Source organism: Pan troglodytes, chromosome 12 (genome assembly GCF_028858775.2).
Source record: "Pan troglodytes isolate AG18354 chromosome 12, NHGRI_mPanTro3-v2.0_pri, whole genome shotgun sequence".
NCBI lineage: Eukaryota > Metazoa > Chordata > Mammalia > Primates > Hominidae > Pan > Pan troglodytes.
Window position 1 is genome coordinate 58628660 of NC_072410.2, and position 24774 is coordinate 58653433.

The following is a 24774-nucleotide window of genomic DNA, read 5'->3' on the forward strand; positions in this document are numbered from 1 at the left end:
TTATCTGGGAACCTTGTCTCTCTGTAATATCCCTAAGAACCAGGAAGAGTATATATATAAAATAAATGCCACAAAGTTGATGCAGTGAAATTCCTTTTCTGTTCTCCCTAGAGGATCCCTTAGGCTCTCACCAGAACCTTTTGAAATACTTTTCTCTGAAATAGGTTATTTGATTTCTCAACCCATAACAGTAAGAGTAGCCAGTTAAAAGAGGGGCTTGTTGCTGGAAACAAGCATGACCAAAAACAAGGAGTGATAGCTGACAACCTGACAGAAAAGAAACAAGAAAATATATGAAGTATACATAAGACCTCAAAGCAAGGCTATGTAAGCCCTTGACATAAGGACCAGCAGTCTTGTATACCTCTTATAGCACCTGAAGACATCACTGCATTTCAGCTTAACGTAAGTGGTATTTATAGTGTAATGTTCTGCAGTCATCCTAAAAGATTTACTTATATATATATGTTCACTATATTCTGTTAAATAAGGTAGAATATCTCTTTAAATATCTCTAAAGAGAAAAAACCTACATGATACACATATTTCCATCCAAAAGGGTTAAAATTAAAATCTGCAGCCATCTAGAAATCTCAGCCATTCCTGAATTCTTCATTCCCTAAGGGTTTCGTATATTGTTGTAAGTTCTCATTTAATTCTATGCTCTAAGTGATTACTTCATCAGAGACAGTCTGACTGATTAGTTTTCAAGAGTATAGATGCCCCCAGCATTAAGTATGGTAAACTTCAACTTTAGAAATTTCAGAGACCTAATGTTTTCTCCTTATTTTGCCCTTCTTGAATGGATTTTCCACTGTGTTCTTTGAATGGGTTTATAGGTATTTTTTTTTCCCTCAGATTGGCCGGTCGACTGAAAGCCCCATTGATTTTGTAGTAACTGACACGGTTCCTGGAAGTCAATGTAATTCTGATACACAGTCAGTACAAAGCACTATATCAAGATTTGCCTGCAGAATCATATGTGAACGGAATCCTCCCTTTACAGCACGGATTTATGCTGCAGGATTTGACTCATCAAAAAACATCTTTCTTGGGGTAAAAAGCTTTTTTTCTAAATGATGCTTTCTTTTATACTAGCTTTCATTCCAAGTTACAAGTTACAAGTTGGAAGCTCACTGCTATTATTTCTACTAGGAGAAGGCTGCCAAATGGAAGACATCAGATGGACAGATGGATGGCTTGACCACTAATGGTGTTCTTGTGATGCATCCACGCAATGGGTTCACAGAAGACTCCAAGCCTGGAATATGGAGAGAAATATCGGTGTGTGGAAATGTATTTAGCCTACGTGAAACCAGATCAGCTCAGCAGAGAGGAAAAATGGTAAATACTGAATGGTATTTTCTTAATTAGCTACAATAAACACATAGGATGAGTAGAACTGAATGCATTACATACATTCCAGAAAACTCTTAAATCTACTGCCAACACAGAATACTAAGTCTATCAAACACTGACTACCAAATTCTATACTAGAGGACAGTCTCTTTAATATTTTGTTTAGTAGCCAGGTGCGGTGGCTCACACCTGTAATCCCAGCATTTTGGGAGGCCGAGGCAGATGGATCACCTGAGGTCAGGAGTTCGAGACCAGCCTGACCCGCATGGAGAAACCCTGTCTCTACTAAAAATACAAAGTAAGCCAGGCATGGTGGCGCATGCCTGTAATCCCAACTACTCGGGAGGCTGAGGCAGGAGAATAGCTTGAACCTGGGAGGCAGAGGTTGCGGTGAGCCGAAATCGCGCCATTGCACTCCAGCCTGGGCAACAAGAGCATTTTAGTAAACTCTGGAAGTTCATTCTTCTGTCATATCATGTTAATATATTTTAAAACCTAAGCTTTCTTAAACTAAACAGCATTCTCTCTGATCTTTTCTGTTGCCATCTGTATATCTTTGACCATATTTACCTCATTAAAAATATTAGACTTATTGATTAGCCAGATGTTTTAATCATAAGTTGTCTTTACCATAAGGCTAAAAAGAAATATGTTAATGTTTCATAGTTTATCCTTGATTTTGAAACTTAACGTTTTTCATAACTACTGTTAGTTTCTTGAATATTTAGTGAAAATCCTAGGAAATCTCATTTCTTGAGTAAGGAGTACTTAAAACCAAAACGCTTATGTAAAAATCCAAAACAGAGTGGTGAATATGTTTTTCAACTCTTGTCTCCTCTAGGTGGAAATTGAAACCAATCAGTTACAAGATGGCTCGTTAATTGACCTCTGTGGTGCAACATTGCTATGGCGTACTGCAGAAGGCCTTTCCCACACTCCTACCGTGAAGCATTTAGAAGCTTTAAGACAGGAAATCAATGCAGCACGACCTCAGTGCCCTGTAGGGTTCAACACACTAGCATTTCCTAGTATGAAGAGGAAAGATGTTGTAGATGAAAAACAACCATGGGTATATCTAAACTGCGGCCATGTACATGGCTATCATAACTGGGGAAACAAAGAAGAACGTGATGGAAAAGATCGTGAATGTCCTATGTGTAGGTCTGTCGGTCCCTATGTTCCTCTGTGGCTTGGATGTGAAGCTGGATTTTATGTGGACGCCGGCCCTCCAACCCATGCGTTTAGCCCGTGTGGGCATGTGTGTTCAGAAAAGACAACTGCCTATTGGTCCCAGATCCCGCTTCCTCATGGTACTCATACTTTTCATGCAGCCTGTCCCTTTTGTGCACATCAGTTGGCTGGTGAACAAGGCTACATCAGACTTATTTTTCAAGGACCTCTAGACTAACAGACCATTGTCCTGCAGGACTACATTATAAATTTATAAGCTAAGTGAGTTGGGTTTTCGAACCTGTTGTCCACGTCACAGTTTTTCTGCTCTGGTCATTTGCATTAAGATGAAGAATTTTTAAAAACATTTATAATAAATAGTAGCAATTTCTGAGCAAAAATCTGGGAAACTCAAGCAAAGGAATTTCTGAAAGTATCAGTCTTCTGAATTCTGAGTTTTGAAAATCTATTTTGAGGAGAAAAAGACATAGTCTAATTTGATGCCTTCCTTTTAGTGTTTTTGAATCACCTATCCTCAGTGCTGAAATTGTTTTGTATAACTGAGGGTACTGTTGGTTCAAACTATGTTAGTTTACAGTTTGTTGCAAACATTGTAAAATACAGCGACATGTATATTAACTTTTTTCTATTTATCTTTATTATAGAAAATACCTTAGAATGTTCTTGATAGAGTAGCATGGTAACGATGGTGTCACACCCTTGGTGTGAATGGTAGCTTAGTGAGCAACCTAGCTCAAGGATTTGCAAAGTTAGGAAGAAGGACAAGAGAGCCTCTCTCCCCACCCCAGTCTAAATATGGAATTTGGTAAATTAGAATACTTTGTAATTTGTAAGACCAAATTCATACTAATTACCCGTGTGAAAGGTGTTTCTTTTTAACCACATTGAAGATAATCAGGAAAGATTTTTTCTTAATGTTTCTCTCGAGCGTAGTACTATAACAAAAACTTAATGCTAAGAAACATTTTATATGCTCCTTTGGATATGCAATTTAATCTAGATTATCTATTTTTCTCCCATGATAACTAATCTGTTTTTAGTATCAGCAGCATTTGGCAAGTTTATTTTTTGGATATAAACTGTGGTTCATCTGTTCACTGTTTCTAGAAAAAAATCATTCCCATAAGAAAAAGTATAAATTAGCAAGAAAGGAGAGTGACTTGATTTGCTTTTGGAAAAAGAAATGCTTAATTAATTATTCTGTATTTGGCCCTATTCGGGCATTAGGAAATCTAGAGATCTAAAGGGTTGAATGACAATAGTGTCCCCGTTTTTAGCAGACCAGCCTTAACTCTGGGTTTGAATCCTAAGGAGATTGCCACAGTGAGACTTAAGCAAATGTTTGGTTGGCAGATGAGCACCAATGACTGCAGCGTGGAGTGACGCACTGCACGGTCTGTTTATTCTCTAATTCCAATATGTCTTTTGCTTCCAGAAGCAAGAAAAGTTTCTTCTCTCCCCTCCTTCCCACCCTTTTTTCAAAGGCACCCCAAGTATAAACAGTTGCACTACATCAAATCTTTTTTTGACACTTGTAGAAACCAGTACACTTTTAGACTCTTCTTTTAATATTTTGATTTGTTTTCCTTCAGTTTGAAAAGTTGTATAATACTTATTTGACTGTAGCAAAGTTTTATATGTGGTAGCATAGCTTTAATTTATCCTATTACAAAACTGTTCTGAATTTTCTTTTGGTTTTTAAAAAACAAAAATTGTTGCTTAGAAGCCATGAATTATTTTATTTTACTTCAACTGTCGAAACTTCCTTGTTTTAAAAAATGATCATTTGGGTTCACTCAGGAAATGCATGTCAGGAAACTTGTATTATAAGTTTATTAGTTGTGATGTATCAGTAACTGCTGTTACCCCTTTTTCAAAGAAATATAATTGATTTTTGAAGCTTTCTAGATTGTCACATGCTTTGTGACTAATGCAAGAAAGCAAGTCCTGTGTTGTATTTGTTCTAGTCATTTCTATTCAGGCTATATATTGTAGCTTAATTTTTATTTGCAATTAATTTATTTAAACTAAGTAAATACTTTTCAAAATACATAATTGAATTCGTCTCTGTGAGTTCATTTTTGCATAATCGAGAATGAGAAACCAGAAGTGAAAACTGTGAACAACTCTATTCCACACTCCAAAAATACTCATTTGAAATAGATGAAGAGTTTGCATTTAATGTAACACTTTAAAGTCTCTGGTTCTTTTTTAAAAGCATGTCTTATTAATAAAGGAACTTTGTTAGTGGTTGAATAATTGAGGCCTTTTCTTAGTTAAGCCTTGCTAGGGAGTTGGCACCTGTAAGTTGCATGTTAGACTATTTAAATAGTGGCTTCGTAACCATAAAAGTTGCACGCCCTTCCCAAAGTTGGCTGCATTTTCTTCTAACAGGTAAAAACAATCTCTTCTAACAGGGAAAAACCTGGCTCATTTTCTATCAAATTCAAGTTTTAAAAATTCAGGCAATTTAAATGATCAGTTGGGTGTTTGCTGTTCAAGCAGAACTGTTATTTTGTCATGGCCTAATAGAACACTTTTACTTACTCAGTTGTATTAAGGGAATGTCAGTATTCTGGCCAAGGAGGAGAAAAAGTTGTCTTTAGGTCTCCTAAATGCATTCTCAAGAAAGATAATCTTTATGGCTTAACTCTTTTATCAAAGTAATCTTTATATTTAAATGCTACTTAATTTGTTCAAGGAATTAAATTTCCCTTTATCTAAAATGTTAGGGTAATGAAGCAAGACATGAAGGGAAGCCATTCAGACATCAGAGTTCTTTTACTAGGTTATCCTCTTGCAACCTTCTTTGCTTACTTCCCTCATGTAAAAGTCTTCCAGTACATGTAAAGCAGGGTAGGAATAAATAATAATGTAAGTATGTAATTACTTTTTTTTTTTTTGAGACGGAGTCTCACTCTGTCGCCAGGCTGGAGTGCAGTGGCGTGATCTCGGCTCACTGCAAGCTCCACCTTCCGGGTTCACGCCATTCTCCTGCCTCAGCCTCCCAAGTAGCTGGGATTACAAGCGCCCGCCACCATGCCCAGCTAATTTTTGTATTTTTAGTAGAGACGGGGTTTCACCATGTTGGTCAGGATGCTCTCGATCTCCTGACCTCGTGATCCGCCCACTTTGGCCTCCCAAAGTGCTAGGATTAATTACTTCTAACATTTGAGTGTCCCACTTCACTTTCTTCCCGTCTGACCCAGACTGAGGGCACTGGTGAAAGTCCACTTATGTCTCTAAGGTTATAAGCTCAACATAACTCTTAACACTTTGGCCCTTGGTTGCAATGGATCATCTTGTGCTACCACTTCTTTTTTTGTTTAAGACAGGGTCTTGCTCTGTTACCCAGGCTGGACTGCAGTGGTGCAATCACAGCTCACCACAGCCTCAACCTCCCAGGCTCAAGCAATTCTTCCACCTCTACCTCCTGAGTAGCTGGGACTACAGATACACACCACCATTCCTGGCTAATTTTTTTCATTTTCAGTAGAGACGCCGTCTCACTAGATTTCCCAGGCTGGTCTCAAACTCCTGCTCTTAAGCACTCCTCCTGCCTCAGCCTCCCAAAGTGCTCAGATTACAGGTGTTAAGCCACCACACCCTGCTGTGCTACCACACTTTAGAGACCACTGGTTAATAAACCTATGTTCCATTCCCTTCTCTGTTTTCTCTAAGCACTGCCCTATAGCAAATCAGAACAGCAAAACTCTGCATCACTGAACTCTTATTCTGTCTGTCACCCCCACTTTCAGAATTACTCTTATATAAGTATTCTTTAATGTTTTATCCTCAAATTTTATCTACTTTTTTTTTTTTTGAGATGGAGTTTCATTCTGTCGCCCAGGCTGGAGTGCAGTGGTGTGATCTTGGCTCACTGCAACCTCTGCCTCCTGGCTTCAAGCAATTCTCCCTGCCTCAGCCTCCCCAAGTAGCTAGGATTACAGGTGCCCGCCACCACACCTGGCTAATTTTTGTATTTTTCATAGAGATGGGGTTTTGCCATGTTGGCTAGGCTGGTCTCGAACTCCTGGACCCAAGTGATCCACCCACCTCGGCCTCCTAAAGTGCTGGATTTACAAGCATGAGCCACTATGCCTGGCCTCTGCTTTCTTAAAACAGATTTTTGTATACCCACTGTGCACCAAGCCCTGTCCTAAACTGGGTGATATAGCCGGGAAAAAAAAAAAAAAATCCCTGCCTTCATCGTGTTTGTATTCTAGTGTACAAGATAGAAATGAACAAGAAAAAGTAAATATATGTATATATACAATATGATAGTGAACTGTGCTGAGGGGGCAAATAAAGTAGAAAGAGGAGATGCAGATGCAAAATGTCATATGCTGGGGCAGGAGGAGAAGTGTTTGCAATATCAAACAGGAAGGCCAGGGAAAGCCCCACTGGGAAGGTGGTATTTGAATAAAGCTCTAAAAGAGCTGAAGAGAGAAGGAGTGGCCACTTAGAGGGGCATTTAGGCAGAGAGCTCTACAAGGCCCTTGCAAGGGCCCTGAAATAGAAGCATGTCTGGGATATTTCTACAATAGCAAAGAGGCGTGTGATGCCAAGTGGTATGAATCAAGGAAGAGTAGCAGGTAAGGTCAAAGAAGTAAAACGACAGAATTTAAGTGAGAGATGGGGATGACAATAGATTATGGAGAGCCCCCTGGGATTTATGGCTTTAATTCTGAATGAGATTGGGACATTGGAGGGTTTTGAGCAGGTGAGTGACTTGATGTGACATATTTTAATAGGATCTGAATACACTGAAGGTGGGATCAGGGAGAACATTGCAGTAATCCTGGAGATAAATCATGGTTTGAATAAGGTGGTGGCAGTGGAGGTGGTTTGAAAAGTGATCAGATTCTGAATGTGTTTTAAAGGCAGACCTGACAGCATTTGCTAGCAGATCAGCTACAGGGTTTGAAAGACAGAAGAGGGATCAAGGATGACTCCACTCAATCAGCCTCAGCAACTAGAAGGATGGAACTGCCATTTGTTGAAGTAGAGATTATAGGAAGAACTGTTTGGGGGATGAGGCTCACCGGTGGAGGAATCAGGAACTCCGTCCTGAGTATTAGACTGAGGCACCTGTCAGACGACATTTGCCAAAGGAAGGACATCTCCACTTTTAACTACTATCAAAGTTCTCAACCATTATGATCAGTGTTCTCTGTATACCCCACGCTAGCTTAGAAACAAACAAAAAAGTATCCCTCCTGATGAATGGTGAATTTCCTTTCATTGAAATAGAGAGTTGGGACACGTCTCATGGTTCTCTCTTTGCTTTGGCTTCCCTCTAAGGAAATGAAGTTTTGTTTTCAACTATAATCGCTTCATTTAGCGAAAGTATTCTGATAAAGTTTTTCTTCCTCGCCATATACACCTTTTTCCTTGGCTCTTGCCTTTAAAAAAAAAAAAAACAAAAAAAAAACAGTCTTCAGTTGTCTTGAATCTTAATATTTTGCTGCTTCAAATCCTTTTTGGCAGTGGCAGAGCACAAGTTCTGCTTTGCTTTTAAAGTTTTTGAAAAAATATTTGAGTGCTTATGGAAAACAGAATTCTTAAACCTATAAGTTCAGATTTTAATGTCCAGTTTCCCTGAAGGAAATAGGCCTGTATTTGATAATTATCAACAAAAAACAGTAATAAGATCGAGTTTTCCAGGCCGGGCGCGGTGGCTCACGCCTGTAATCCCAGCACTTTGGGAGGCCGAGGCAGGCGGATCACGAGGTCAGGAGATCAAGACCACGGTGAAACCCCGTCTCTACTAAAAATACACAAAGTTAGCCAGGCGTAGTGGCGGGCGCCTGTAGTCCCAGCTACTTGGGAGGCTGAGGCAGGAGAATGGCGTGAACCCGGGAGGCGGAGCTTGCAGTGAGCCGAGATCGCGCCACTGCACTCCAGCCTGGGCGACAGAGCGAGACTCCGTCTCAAAAAAAAAAAAAAGATCGAGTTTTCCTAATAATCGCCATAAAATACCATGTCCATGCATTGTGTTAGATGATGGAACAGGAATGTTGGGTTATTTAGGTTGACATTAAATTGTCAACTCGGCTATGTGTGTGAATATTAAGCCACAGCATACAAGCATTCCTCACAGCTAACCTGTGCGTGTATGCTATGTGTCAAGCACTATTCTAAATGTACCCTAATAGGAATATTACTGATATTATTTTAAAAATCAAAGCATCCCTGTGAGGAAACAACTGTTACATTCATTTTACAATGGAAACCAGCCATAGCAATGTAACTTGCCCGAGATTCACGTGTCTTTTAACTGGGGGACTTGGAATTTGAACTTTGGAAGTCTCACCCAATTTGTGTGTACATAATTGCCACATTTTGTTGCTTCCCCATTTTAATGATGGAACACATTGAAGGAATTCTTTTGCGAGTTGGTAAATAAGTATGACTTCTGGCACATGACAGATGTTCGAAAACTATTTCTTGGATGATTGAAGAAAACTGAGAACTCTGGACCTTTAAGCTACTTAATACTGAGTAGAAGCATTAATAAAAATAGTCAGAAGAATAAAGGTTACATACAAGCTATTATTTGATCAGAAAATATGCTTTCATTGGCTGAAAAATAGGAAGGGAAAAGGTGAAGATACTACAAAAAGTGGCACTAACTGGAAAGTTGACAAGGCAACAAGAAGAAGATCGATGGTGCCAGAATAGAACAAAAGGATTGCCCTGGAAGAAAGAGAAGAAATATCAATGATAGCCAAAAAGGATGTCATCCAGACATTCAAATTTTTAAGAACCTATTTTAATGAGGAAAGGCACAACAAGCAGCCAATATTTAAAGGGAAAATTAAGATTTCCTGAAGTTATATCATATTACTGTATAACTATTAATAAAAATAATAAAATATAAACCAGAGAGGATCCTGGACATCAAGTTACAGATGAGGAAATGAAGGCCAAGATGAACTGATTACTGATTGACAGATCTGGTATTAGAACTTCCATGCCTATGTCTATCCTCCAAGACTCAGTTATATTTCCATGTTTTGTTTGTTGAAGCAGAGGTAAGAACATTGCATTTTAAGTTTTTATTTTTAAATTATAAGTGTCTGCAGAGTAAAACTATCAACTCTTGTCATGTAAACAATGATTCCCAAATGTAAGGAATGATCTGCTTCAGATTTCATTTAACTAAAAGGCTGCCTAGTTTGGAAATGAAAGACAAAAGCAGGGAAAGAGAATCAAGAGTTGTCCAGTAGACTCACTTACAGTCCTTTGGTATGCTATATAAATCATTATAAATCATTCAGCTAATATGAGTGCTCATTCAATGACAAGGCTCTTATTTTACTCTACTATTTGTTATGGAGTTAGGACAGTTATTTTGCCTAGCATACCTCTGCAGGAATGCAATGTATTCAGATACTGTTCACTTTCAATTGGCTTCTTTGTCAAATGACCTTTGGGAAAATAGTTATTTGAAATGGAGATGGTAATGTTTTATTAAAATGTTAAAATCACTATACTATCAAGCAATTCAAAAAAATCTTTCTCAATTCACAAAGTAGTTGAACAATAGTAACCTGAACCATAGCGACCATAAAGTTGTCTAAATTTGGGCCCTGGCGCAGTGCCTCACGCCTGTAATCCTAGCACTTTGGGAGGCCGAGACGGGGGGAGGGTCACCTGAGGTCAGGAGTTCAAGACCAGCCTGGCCAACATGGTGAAACCCCGTCTCAACTTTAAAAAATACGAAAATTAGTGAGGCATGGTGGCGGGCACCTGTAATTCCAGCTACTTGGGAGGCTGAGGCAGGAGAATCACTTGAACCTGCGTGGCAGAGGTTGCAGTGAGCCGAGATCACACCACTGCACTCCAGCCTGGGCGACAGAGCAAGACTGTCTCAAAACAAAAAACAAAGTTGTCAAAATCTGGAATCGTGAGGGGCAGGAGTTGAATTGGACCAGGTGTATAGGGACAAGAGAATGAATGGTTCACACAGGCTGTCTGCTATCTACAGCCAGGAGCTCCCAAAGTAGTATGGGCTCAGGTGGCAGCTGCGGAGGGGTAGTGGGAGGAATCCCCCACTGTGAGTCTTCCCAAGTTGTTTTGCACAGGGGTTGGGGAAGAGAGAACAAGCAGTTTTTTGGAGATTGGTCTCTCTCCCCAACTCCCATCTCCCTCTTTTTCTCTGTCTCCCTCTCCTCTCTCATAAACACACCCACCAAAGAAATCCTCCAAATTCTGGAATAAGTATAGCTTCTCAAGGTGACTAGGTTGAAAGAAACAGTGTTCACTTGAGTGTGTGAATTCTAACATGTTTCTTAGTGTCATTTCTATATTAGTCATACTGCATGAATGCAAATGTTGATTCTATTTTTCATTGATTTTATTCAAAGAACTCAACTGTGACAGGAATCCCTGAATCAAGTATACTATGCAAAGTTGGTATCTTGTTGCAAAGGTAATACAACTGTGAAGTGATACTTGTTATGATGAAATTAAAGTGAAAGATATGACTCTTGGGATGTAACCTTTTGCAGAGAAGCATTAAAAGAATGTTATTCTGCTTTGGTATATGCTATAGGACTTTTAAAGTTTGAGAGCTAACAATCAAGAGTTTCTTTGCAGCTGCTTTTATGGTTTCATTATTGCTACTGATTTCAAATATAGCCATATTTATTTACCAAAGTGTTTTAATTCCACTTTAAATACAAAAGGACCATTGAAAATGTTGTCTGGGTGGAATTTCACAAATACAAGGAATTCTTCAGACAAGGCATGGGTCCAAGCCTTAATCCAGTCTGGCCTCAGATACCAGTCCTTAAATGTTCCTTTATCAAAGTAGGTAACAATGGGCAGTTATTCACTGTAAATAAACTAGGGACTGAGTGAGGGGAGTTAGAAAATATCAAGATAAGCAGTTTGCCCTTCGGAGAGGATTCAGTTGTACTGAAGCCAGCATTTCCTATCATTTTGTAACATACTTTTATTTTTAACTCCTTGGCTCTGTGATCATGAATCTCATTACCTACCATTCTATGGGAACAAAGTAATTCAACCCTTTGGCATCAATGAATTAATACTTCTTCTACCCTATTTTAGTTCCTTGGGTCTTTGGTGGTGGCCCTATGTATGGAATTAGACTTGCAACAGCAGATGGTCACAGACTAACAAATTTACAGCCTCTTTATTTTGGGAGCTCAGTGGGCTCTTTGAAATAAAACAAAATCGGAGCTTTTTTTTTTTTTTTTTGAGATGAAGTTTTGCTCTGGTTGCCTGGGCTGGAGTGCAGTGGCGCAATCTCAGCTCACCACAATCTCTGTCTCCTGGGTTCAAACAATTCTCCTGCCTCAGCCTCCCAAGTAGCTGGGATTACATGCATGTGCCACCATGCCAGGCTAATTTTGTATTTTTAGTAGAGACAGGGTTTCTCCATGTTGGTCAGGCTGGTCTCGAACTCCTGACCTCAGGTGATCCACCCAACTCGGCCTCCCAAAGTGCTGGGATTACAGGCGTGAGCAACTGTACCCAGCTGGAGCATCTTAAATGTATTTTAAAGTTATCCTCAGTCTAAGGAGCTTTTTAATCATTCAATGGCTAATGGAAAGGATAATCCAAATTATCTGTAGCTGAAACACTTTTGAAAGGATATATAGTTTGGAGGACAGAGTACAGAGCAATGACCCAACATATCAAATTCTCTAACAACAAATTCCAAGGAATTTGTTCCTATTAGTTTGTATTGGAATGTAATTCTGTGTTGATCTGTGACACTAGTTCAAACATCTTTTTGATCTGCAAAAATGTTTTGTCATAATGGGAATTAAAATAGAAAGTTGATCTTCACCTTTTCATTCATTCCTTCATTACGATGAGTTAAGCCTGCTGACCAATGAAATGTCCTACAAAATGGGAGCAACATGAGCAAAATAATTGACATAACAAGGAGAAATACACACTTTTACTCTGAGAATATTACATTAATTTGACCTTTGTCATTATTGTTGTTTGTTATGACTGACATTTTGGACTGCTGATTAACCTGGATTTCCAGATATCCTTGGCCTGATTTGTAAGTACATCTGTAACCACAGGACCCAGCATCTACTAGAGAGGGTTTGCAACAAGAAGCTCATACCTCACTGAGTGAAAATATTTCAAAAACATCTATTTTGTCACTTTGTTTCTTTAAAGTTTCCCTTTATGTGGAAAGGTGATAAAAGGCTTTATTTAGAGAACTAGGTATAATTAAACAAAAGGGAATCTTATGTAGTGACACTATTTTCCTGGCTGGAAAAAACACATTGACTCTTAAGGTTCTTTATGTGCTTCTGTTTGCATGGTTCATTTCCAGCTAACACAGCATTTCTGAAATGCCAACATTTGCTTTTTGTTTTCTGGTGTTGTGTCTAAGCAAACTAATATGGGTGCCAAGAAGATAATGCTGTGTTTTTAATGGAATGCCAGATCATCAGTTCTTTTTGAAGTGGGGTTTGAGTCAGTTATTATGTTAATAAATCTAAAATTTGATCCCCTTTGTTGACCAATTATTTTCTCCTGAAGAAAAACTATCCTATGACCAGCAATCTTGCACACATATATTGGGGCTAATATATACTGGAATGAATGGATAAAAGAGTGTGAATAATGCAATACATCACAATCAATCTGATTAGAAAAACAGCTCAGAGCAAAATTATCTGATAATTTAAGATACCAAAATTCTTTTTTTTTTTTTTTTTTGGTATTTGTATCGGAATTTAATTATATATTGACCCATGACAGCTTTCCATTAGCCATTACCAAAATCTCTTTTTTGGTATTTTAAATTAGTAGCATGATTGGTACCGGTATGATTGGAAGTGAAACTATCAGCTGTTATTCTGCTTCTTAAAGGCTAGGGGGGCTTGTCAATAGAGTAAGCGTCTCCTTTTCTTAAACGGAGGTCTGTCCAAGAGAATAAAATACTTACAGGAGACCTGAGGAGATTATGAGAAATAAGATGTCTTGCATACAGTCAGCCTGCAGTTAAATATTCATTGAATATTTGAGCAGATTAGAACTGGAGCCTTCATCCTTCATGTGTTGAAGAACTATTTTTAATTTTCTAGCAACCTTAAGATCACTGGATAGGAGAGGAACTCCACTCTTGAGAAGTAAAGTAGGAAGAGTCTAGACTGACAGTTGTGATAAGCCTTTTTCTCTCTCCTTGTCCTGTGGGACTCCTGGGGAAACCTCAAACACAGAGGCCTGTTGACAACTTAAATTGGAAAGCAAGAGCTGATTTTAATTTGATCTTTTTTTTTCTGCTTGGTATCACAATTTACAATGCTCTGGTAAAATTAGTGATTTTTAAAAAAATCATTAAAGATGTCTAGAGGGGAATTCTTTCTTTTCAGTCACCATGAGAGTGGTTGTTATATAGAACATTTCTTAATTGCCTGACTACACAGACATGTTTATCCACTAGGAAAGTGAAGCATGTATTAAAAACTGAATACCTACTTTGGGTTCATTTATTCAGTAAAAATATATTGAGCTGAGAGGCTCTGGAAATACAAAGATGAATAAAATAGACATGGTCCTTACTCTTACAATGCTGCAGTCTTGCAGAAGGTAAATAAGCAATTACAATATGGTGTAAGTGCTATAGCAGAAGGAAAGATCTTGGGAGAACAATTTGGAAGTTCCTCAAAAAACTAAAAATAGAACAACCAGACGATCCAGTAATCCCACTGCTGGGTATATACCCAAAATAAAGGAAATCAGTATATTGAAGGGATATCTGCACTCCCATGTTTACTGCAGCACTGTTCACGATATCCAAGATTGGAAACAACCTACAAGTCTACCAACAGATTAATGGATAAAGAAAATGTGGTCCCCATACACAATGGAGTACTAATCTGCCATAAAAAAAGAATGAGCCCCTTTCATTTGCAACAACATGGATGGAACTGGAGGTCATTATGTTAAGTGAAGTAAGCCAGGCACAGAAAGACAAAGTTTGCATGTTCTCACTTATTTGTGGGAGCTAAAAATTAAAACAGCTGAACTCATGGAAATAGTAGAAGCATGGTTACCAGAGGCTGGGAAGGGTAGTGGGGATATGGGGGAGAAGTGAGGATGGTTAATGCGTACAAAAAATAGAAAGAATGAATAAGACCTAGTATTTGCTAGCACAACCTGGTGACTATAGTAAAAAATAATTGTACATTTAAAAATAACTAAAATAGCAAAATTGGATTGTCTGTAACACAAAGAATAAATGCTTGAGGTGATGGATACTCCATTTACCCTGATACAATTATTACATATTAACACACCTGTATCAAAGTATCTCATGTACCCCATAAATCCATATACCTATTATGTACCCACAAAAATTAAAAATTAATTTTAAAAAAGAGGAAGAAGACCTTTGGGAGCACATAGAAGGGGCACTGAACCAGACTCTGGAAATCAGAGAAGATGCTGTAAAAGGAAATGATAGGAATCAGGGACTTGAAGGAAAAGGGAGATAGCTAAAGATGGGGGCAGAGTGGCAGGTGGGGACAGTGGGAAGAGGATTCCCAGCAGAAGGAATGTCTTAGTTTTTGCAGTGACTCAGCACCAATAGAGAGTAGTGCATACTTGAGAAAATGGAATTGAATGTGGGTAAATGGAGAGTAAAAGGAGGTGAGTGGCAAGAAAAGAGGCCAAAGACACAGGCAGAAGACACATGGACAGGCTTTTGTAAGACAAGTCTAGATGTTGAGCTTTATCCTATGGGCCATAAGGAATCAGAGAATGGTGTGATTAAATCTCAATGCTTCAGGCCAGGCGCGGTGGCTCACACCCATAATCCCAGCACACTGGGAGGCCGAGGCGGGTGGATCACCTAAGGTCAGGAGTTCAAGACCAGCCTGGCCAAGAAGGTGAAACCCTGTCTCTACTAAAAATACAAAAATTATCCAGGCGTGGTGGCGGGCACCTGTAAGGCCAGCTACTCAGGAATCTGAGGTAGGAGAATCACTTGAACCTGGCAGGCAGAAGTTGTAGTGAGCAGAGATCACACCACTGCACTCCAGCCCGGGTGACAAAAGGGAAACTCTGTCTCAAATAAATAAATTACCACGTTTGAAAGATCACTGTGGCTGTACTGTGGAGAATGGGTGTGGAAGACTGGAGGCAGAGAGTCAGAAAGTTATAGAATAGCCCAAATGAACGATGATGGGGAACTGGAATAAGGGAAGTAGCAGTAGGAATGGAGAGAGATGAATGGGTCTGAAACATATGTAACATAAGTAAAAGTAAACTTGGCAGGGCTTTATGATTGTTTAGATGAAAGTGTATCCGTGACAGGCTTAGGCAATTAGATGGATGGTGGTTTTGATATAGGAGTTAAAAAGAAATTATTTAGGCAGATAGTGACAGTAAGAAAGTCCTAGATAAGGTTTTCCTTTTAATGAAAAGCAGCCCACAAATCATTTTCTTTTCTAACAGAGTGCAGCCTGTAAAATAAAGCTGCAGACATACAAAGGCAAGCTGGAAGCTTGCACGGGTGAATGCTGGCAGCTGTGCCAATAGGGAAAGGCTACCTGTGGGTTGGCATGTTCAACATGGCGGCTCCATCTTCCGTTTTTCTTGCCGACCACATGTACAGTAAGGAGCAGAAAATATGGCGCCGGCCAAGTAGAAAATTCCTTTGCATAATACGAGGATTAGGGTGGGGTGATTAGGATTAGACTGAGATTAACATTTAAGGGGAAGGATGAAAGAAAAGAAACCCATAACAAAGACCAAGGGGAAGAGCTGTCAGAAAGAAAAAGAGATAGAAAACCAGAAGAGATCAATGGCACACAAGCCAAGAGGCAAGAATCATTTAAGGAGAGATGGTTTGCGATGTCACATTACTGAGGAGCAAAGTAAGCTGAGGACTGAGAAATGTCCAGTAGATTTAGCTACAAGGGAAGTTGGCAACCTTGACAGCATTTTCATGGAGTGACAGAAGCTAAAGCCATACTTCAGAGGTTTTGAGAAGACCCTTAAGGATGAAGAAGTGGACTCAGAAAAGTCAAGTAGTTTGACTATGGTTGGGAAGAAAAGGAGAGGGAGAGGGCTCACTGAAGCTTCCACCTCCTGGGTTCAAGTGATTTTCCTGCCTCAGCCTCCCAAGTAGCTGGGACTACAGGCACCTGCCACCACACCCGGCTAATTTTTTGTATTTTTTAGTAGAGACGGGGTTTCACCATGTCAGCCAGGATGGTCTCGATCTCCTGACCTCATGATCCGCCCACCTCAGCCTCCCAAAGTGCTGAGATTACAGGCGTGAGCCACTGCGCCCAGCCTGAAGGGGTAAGTTCTTATCTAATGGTTTCTTATATGTGCCCTCTGAAATAGGCAGAGGTCAACTGCTGAGAAGTGGGAGAAGGAGAAGTGAAAAGTTTGAGGAGCATAAATGGCTGAAGTGGCTACCAGAGAAAACTGGAGAGACTGCTATGCAGCACTGAGGGCCCAGTTGAGGTTGGTGAACATACCTGATATCGGAACTGATCTGCTTAGTCATGTAATTTGATCATCAGCATTTAGAACTCCCCATATTGGGGTGTGAGACAGTTAGATTAGCCCAATATTATCATATTAGTTGTGTTTGGCTACAAATGACGGAAAAGCCCAAGTAAGAATTGCTTAAATGGGAAAGAGGTTAATTGCTCTCTTACATAAAAATCCAGGTAGATGAATAAGGCCAGAATGGAGGTCTATGATGTCAGGAATCCAGATTATTTTTAGCTCCTTGCTTTGCCATCCTTGGTGTTTGGCTTCTATGTCATAGTTCAATACAATTTCTCCAGCTCCATTCATTTTGTTTGCATTCAGCCAACAGGAGGAAGGATCAGAAGAGGGACATATATGAAACTGCCTTTGCAAAAATTATAACAGTGAGAAAATATGACAGTAAAGGATATCTGACCTAACCCGACTCCATCTTGCCTTTAACCTCCAAGCTGCCTGTCAGGCCTCTAAGCCCAAGCTAAGCCATCATATCCCCTGTGATGTGCACGTACACATCCAGATGGCCGGTTCCTGCCTTATCTTATCTCTGTGCCCCAATCCCTTATTTCCGTGCCCTGACCTCTTATCTCTGCGCCTCAACCCCTTATTTCTGTGCCCCAACCCCTTTCCTGCTTTTCTGGAGGGTAAGAACCCCCAAACCCCTTCCCTCCGTGTCTCTACTCTCTCTTTTCTCTGGGCTTGCCTCCTTCACTATAGGCAACCTTCCACCCTCCATTCCTTCGTCTCCCTTAGCCTGTGTTCTCAAGAACTTAAAACCTCTTCAACTCACACCTGACCTAAAAGCTAAATGCCTTATTTTCTTCTGCAATGCCACTTGACCCCAATACAAACTCGACAGTAGTTCCAAATAGCCAGAAAACGGCACTTTCAATTTTTCCATCCTGCAAGATCTAAATGATTCTTGTCGTAAAATAGGCAAACGGTCTGAGATGCCTGACGTCCAGGCATTCTTTTACACATCGGTCCCTCCCTAGTCTCTGTGCCCAGTGCAACTCGTCCCAAATCTTCCTTCTTTCCCTCCCGCCTGTCCCCTCAGTCCCAACCCCAAGTGTCGCTGAGTCTTTCTAATCTTCCTTTTCTACAGACCCATGTGACCTCTCCCTTCCTCCCCAGTCTGCTCCTTGCCAGGCTGAGCTAGGTCCCAATTCTTCCTCAGCCTCTGCTCTTCCACCCTATAATCTTTTTATCACCTCCCCTCCTCACACCCAGTCCAGTTTACAGTTTCATTCCGTAAGTAGCCCTCCCCCACCTGCCCAGCAATTTCCTCTTAAAAAGGTGGCTGAAGCTAAAGGCATAGTCAAGGTTAATGCTCCTTTTTCTTTATCAGACCTCTCCCAAATCAGTGAGCATTTAGGCTCTTTCATCAAATATGAAAAACCTAGCCCAGTTCATGGCTCATTCGGCAGCAACCCTGAGACGCTTTACAGCTCTAGACCCTAAAAGGTCAAAAGGCCATCTTATTCTCAATATACATTTTATTACCCAATCCGCTCCCGACATTAAATAAAACTCCAAAAATTAAATTCCGGCCCTCAAACCCCACAACAGGACTTAATTAACCTCACCTTCAAGGTGTACAGTAATAGAGTGGAGGCAGCCAAGTAGCAACATATTTCTGAGTTGCAATTCCTTGCCTCCACTGTGAGACAAACCCCAGCCACATCTCCAGCACACAAGAACTCCAAACGCCTGAACCGCAGCTGCCAGGGATTCCTCCAGAACCTCCTCCTCCCCCAGGAGCTTGCCACAAGTGCCAGAAATCTGGCCACTGGGCCAAGGAATGCCCACAGCGCGCAATTCCTCCTAAGCCGTGTCCCATTTGTGCAGGACCCCACTGAAAATCGGACTGTTCAACTCACCGGCAGCCACTTCCAGAGCCCCTGGCCCAAGGCTCTCTGAATGACTCCTTCCCAGATCTTCTTGGCTTAGCAGCTGAAGATTGATAGCCTCAGAAGCCTACAGGACCATCACAGATGCTCTAGGTAACTCTCACAGTGGAGGGTAAGTCTGTCCCCTTCTTAATCAATACGGAGGCTACTCCACATTACCTTGTTTTCAAGTGCCTGTTTCCCTTGCTTCTGTAACTGTTGTGCGTATTGACGGCCAGGCTTCTAAACCTCTTAAAACTCCCCAACTCTGGTACCAACTTAGACAATACTCTTTTACGCACTCCTTTTTAGTTATCCCCACCTGCCCAGTTCCCTTATTAGGCCGAGACACTTTAACTAAATTATCTGCTTCCCTGAATATTCCTGGGCTACAGCCACACCTCATTGCCACCTTTTCCCCCAGTTCAAAGCCTCCTTCACATCCTCCCCTTGTATCTCCCCACCTTAACCCACAAGTATAAGACATCTCTACTCCCTCCTTAGTGACGATCATGCACCCCTTACCATCCCATTAAAACCTAATCACGCTTACCTCGCTCAATGCCAATATCCCATCCCACAGCACACTTTAAAAAGATTAAAGCCTGTTATCACTCACCTGTTACAGCATGGCCTTTTAAAGGCTTTTAAACTCTCCTTACCATTCGCCCATTTTACCTGTCCTAAAACCAGACAAGGCTTACAGGTTAGTTCAGGATCTGCGCCTTATCAACCAAATTGTTTTGCCTATCCACCCCGTGGTGCCAAACCCATATACTCTCCTGTCCTCAGTACCTCCCTTTACAACCCATTATTCTGTTCTAGATCTCAAACATGCTTTCTTTACTACTCCTTTGCACCCTTCATCCCAGCCTCTTTTCGCTTTCACTTAGACTGACCCTGACACCCATTAGGCTCAGCAAATTACCTGGGCTGTACTGCCGCAAAGCTTCACAGACAGCCCCCATTACTTCAGTCAAGCCCAAATTTCATCCTCATCTGTTACCTATCTCGGCATAATTCTCATAAAAACACACGTGCTCTCCCTGCTGATCATGTCCAGTTAATCTCCCAAACCTCAATCCCTTACAAAACAACAACTCCTTTCCTTCCTAGGTATGGTTAGTGCGGTCAGAATTCTTACACAAGAGCCAGGACCGCACCCTGTAGCCTTTCTGTCCAAACAACTTGACCTTACTGTTTTAGCCTAGCCCTCATGTCTGCATGCAGCGGCTGCCACTGCTTTAATACTGTTAGAGGCCCTAAAAATCACAAACTATGCTCAACTCACTCTCTACATTTCTCATAACTTCCAAAATGTATTTTCTTCCTCATACCTGACACATATACTTTCTGCTCCCCGGCTCCTTCAGCTGTACTCACTCTTTGTTAAGTCCTACATTACCATTGTTCCTGGCCCGGACTTCAATCTGGCCTCCCACATTATTCCTGATACCACACCTGACCCTCATGACTGTATCATTCTGATCCACCTGACATCCACCCCATTTCCCCATATTTCCTTCTTTCCTGTTCCTCACCCTGATCATGCTTGATTTATTGATGGCAGTTCCACCAGGCCTAATCGCCACATACAAGCAAAGGCAGGCTATGCTATAGTACAAGCCACTAGCCCGCCTCTTAGAACCTCTCATTTCCTTTCCATTGTGGAAATCCATCCTCAAGGAAATAACTCCTCAGTGTTCCATCTGCTATTCTACTACTACTCAGGGATTATTCAGGCCCCCTCCCTTCCCTACACATCAAGCTCGAGGATTTGCCGCCACCCAGGACTGGCAAATTAGCTTTACTCAACATGCCCCAAGTCAGATAACTAAAATACCTCTTAGTCTAGGTAGACACTTTCACTGGATAGGTAGAGGCCTTTCCCACAGGGTCTGAGAAGGCCACCACAGTCATTTCTTCCCTTCTGTCAGACATAATTCCTCAGTTTAGCCTTCCCACCTCTATACAGTCTGATAACAGACCAGCCTTTATTAGTCAAATCAGCCAAGCAGTTTTTCAGGCTCTTAGTATTCATTGAAACCTTTATATCCCTTACGGTCCTCCATCTTCAAGAAAAGTAGAACAGACTAAAGGTCTTTTAAAAACACACCTCACCAATCTCAGCCACCAACTTAAAAAAGAATAGACAATACTTTTATCACTTTCCCTTCTCAGAAGTCAGACCTGTCCTCAGAATGCTACAAGGTACAGCCCATTTGAGCTCCTATATAGACGCTCCTTTTTATTAGGCCCCAGTCTCATTCCAGACACCAGACCAACTTAGACTGTGCCCCAAAAAAACTTGTCATCCTATCTTCTGTCTAGTCACGCTCCTTTTCATGCGCGTCCGTGTGAAGAGACCACCAAACAGGCTTTGTGTGAGCAATAAAAGCTTTTAATCACCTGCGTGCAGGTGGGCTGAGTCTGAAAAGAGAGTTAGCAGAGGTTGGTGGATTATCATTAGTTCTTATAGGTTTTGGGATAGGCGGTGAAGTTAAGAGCAATGTTTTGCGGGCAGGCGTGGATCTCACAAAGTACATTCTCAAGGGTGGGGAGAATTACAAAGAAACTTCTTAAGGGTGGGGGAGATTACAAAGTAACTTCTTAAGGGTGGGGGAGATTACAACGTACATTGATCACTTAGGGTGGGGCAGAAACAAATCACAATGGTGGAATGTCATCAGTTAAGGCTATTTTTACTTCTTTTGTGGATCTTCAGTTACTTCAGGCCATCTGGATGTATACGTGCAAGTCACAGGGGATGCGATGGCTTGGCTTGGGCTCAGAGGCCTGACACTCCTATTCACCATTCTCAACTACTCATACACGCCCTGCTCTTGTTTACACTGCCGGTTTACACTGTTTCTCCAAGCCATCACAGCTGATATCTCCTGGTGCTATCCCCAAACTGCCACTCTAAACTCTTGAAGTAAATAAATAATCTTTGCTGGCAGGACTATGCTGAATCTCCTTAGGCACTCTCTAATCAGATGTCATGGGTCCTCCCAATTCTTAGACCTTTTATACCTGTTTTTCTCCTCCTCTTATTCCATTTAGTTTTTCAATTCATACAAAACCGTATCCAGGCCATCACCAATAATTATACACGACAAATGTTTCTTCTAACAACCCCACAATATCACCCCTTTACCACAAAATCTTCCTTCAGCTTAATCTCTCCCACTCTAGGTTCCCACACCGCCCCTAATCCCGCTGGAAGCAGCCCTGAGAAACATCGCCCATTATCTCTCCATACCACCCCCAAAAATTTTCACCATCCCAACACTTTACCACTATTTCGTTTTATTTTTCTTATTAATATAAGAAGACAGGAATGTCAGGCCTCTGAGCCCAAGCTAAGCTATCATATCCCCTGTGACCTGCACGTACACATCCAGATGGCCGGTTCCTGCCTTAACTGATGACATTCCACCACAAAAGAAGTGAAAATGGCCTGTTCCTGCCTTAACTGATGACATTGTCTTGTGAAATTCCTTCTCCTGGCTCATCCTGGCTCAAAAGCTCCCCTACTGAGCACCTTGTGACCCCCACTCTGCCCGCCAGAGAACAATCCCCCTTTGACTGTAATTCTCCTTTATCTACCCAAATCCTATAAAATGGCCCCACCCTTATCTCCCTTCTCTGACTCTCTTTTTGGACTCAGCCCACCTGCACCCAGGTAATTAAAAGCTTTATTGCTCACGCAAAGCCTGTTTGATGGTCTCTTCACAAGGACGCGCATGAAACTGCCTTTGTTCATTCCTGGGCACAGGCCAAACTAACTTTGGGAGAAATTTAGTTTATAGTTTAACTTTGAAATAAAGATGATAATGAAACCATCTTTGCAAAAATTATAACAATGAGAAAATTAATGACAGTAAAAGAGATCTAATTGGCCAGGCGCAGTGGCTCATGCCTGTAATCCCAGCACATTGGGAGGCCGAGGCGGGCAGATCACAAGGTCAGGAGATTGAGACCATCCTGGCTAACACGGTGAAACCCCGTCTCTACTAAAAATACAAAAAAAATTAGCCAGGCATGGTGGCAGGCGCCTGTAGTCCCAGCTACTCGGGAGGCTGAGGCAGGAGAATGGTGTGAACCCAGGAGGTGGAGCTTGCAGTGAGTCAAGATCACATCACTGTACTCCAGCCTGGGCTACACAGCAAGACTCCCTCTCAAAAAAAAAAAAAAAAAAAAAAAAGAGATCTAACCAATCCCCATCTTTCCTTTAATCTCCAAACTGCCCTTAATCATTCCTGGGCTTGGGCCAACCTAACTTTGGGAAACATTTAGTTTATAACTTAAATGATAATAGCCCCTCCCCAAATCTAAACTGTCTTTGTAAAGCTAATAAAAGACCACCAGGGTAGGAGGATAACAGGAGCATGAATTCTGCTAAAGTGTCTATGTAAACAATTACCAGCCATTATTCCAGAGGTCACAAGATTTACAACTTCCTCAATTACTCCTGCAGATAACATCACTATTGTAGAACCTAAGATTGGCCTTTTGAGATGTCTTTTCAGGTTTGCATTTCTGACCACAATGGTTCCATGCAGACCCATCAAGCAGTCTTGTGGCCTCACCTGAAAGAAAACTATTTTCCACATCCCTATGATTGCACCCCCAACTAATCAGCAGCACCCATTCCCTGGCCCTCCAAAGTATCCTTGAAAAATTCTAGCCTTGGAATTTTCAGGGAGGCTGATTTGAATAATAATAAAACTCTGGTCTCCTGTTCAGCCAGCACTGTGAATTAAACTCTTTCTCTATTGCAATTCCCCTGTCTTATAATTGGCTCTATCTGGACAGTGAGCAAGATGAATCTATCAGGTGGTTACATATGCCACTTCTACTTAAATCCATTGACCATAGCTTAGTCCCATGGCACATCGAGCCACAAGAGAAGCTGATAAATATAGTCTTTATTGTGGATGACCATGTGCCCAGTTAAATTTCTGAGGTCCTATTTTTCAAGGGCAAGAGAAGGGGAGCCCCTGGGAGATACTAAGAGTCTGTCAACCTAAAGAAAGAAACTGAGGCAAAATTAATATAGGCTGAGTTTGTTTGGCCCAAGGTTGAGGACTGCAGCCTGGGAAACACTAGGAAGTGCTCCAGAGGAGAAGGAGAGGCTCAAAGTCTTAAAGAAAAAAGGATGAACCAGGAGAGGGGGCAATTTACAAAAGTTTTTGGTCAGGAATTCTCACTGGTTTACAGAAGTAACATTGATACGTGATTGGTTATACGTTGTTGTACAAAAGGGTATGAGTTATGGTGTCCAGGATATGGCATTACTAGATTAATTTATAGCTATTGCTGGAAACACTCCATCTAGAGTCCATACAGCAGGCAACTATGAAATGATTACTAAACTCAAGGGCACAGCTGAGGGGGGAGATGGGATGTGACTGTCATCATATTTCAGTGCCTATCTGTTCCCGATCATTTAAAGGAGGCTTGCATTCCTCAGATTAAGTTTCTTTTCTTTTTTCATTTCCCCCTTTTGATCAAAAATCTTTTTTCTTGAAAGCATCGATGATGAAAGTCTGAGTGTCAAAGTGTTCCTTGTCACTGGGAAGACTCATTCCCATATAGTCCTGTCTTACATCAGAGATAAGGAGGACACATCTTAGGGAAGAAATCTTAAGAGCGCCCAAAAGCTGAATTGTGATAGAATCAGAGACTGGCAAGAGACCTCAGTCAAATCATTGATTTATATAGCTATTATCACTTGTTGAATCATCTTTAGTCTTTGGAATATCATGATTTTAATTTTCTCAGAAATAAAACAATGAGAGATATATAGCATTAATAATTT

At 41.0% G+C, this 24774-nt stretch overlaps 1 protein-coding gene and 1 long non-coding RNA gene across 6 annotated transcripts in view; both read left to right on the forward strand.

Annotated features, from left to right (window-relative positions):
* PELI1 (pellino E3 ubiquitin protein ligase 1) overlaps window positions 1–4605 on the forward strand; it is a 53015-nt gene extending 48410 nt beyond the window's left edge. For all 5 annotated transcript variants that reach the window (XM_063789776.1, XM_016948631.4, XM_063789778.1 and 2 more), the window contains 3 exons: window positions 859–1056; window positions 1156–1344; window positions 2201–4605. In XM_063789776.1, coding sequence (XP_063645846.1) covers window positions 859–1056; window positions 1156–1344; window positions 2201–2767 — 954 coding nt within the window. In that variant the 3' untranslated portion in view covers window positions 2768–4605. The remainder of the gene's footprint in view (window positions 1–858; window positions 1057–1155; window positions 1345–2200) is intronic.
* A 2404-nt stretch (window positions 4606–7009) lies between these two features.
* LOC134807899 (uncharacterized) overlaps window positions 7010–24774 on the forward strand; it is a 57241-nt gene continuing 39476 nt past the window's right edge. The window contains exons 1-3 of the long non-coding RNA XR_010149484.1: window positions 7010–7145; window positions 16909–17031; window positions 18910–19083. This is a non-coding gene — a long non-coding RNA (uncharacterized LOC134807899). The remainder of the gene's footprint in view (window positions 7146–16908; window positions 17032–18909; window positions 19084–24774) is intronic.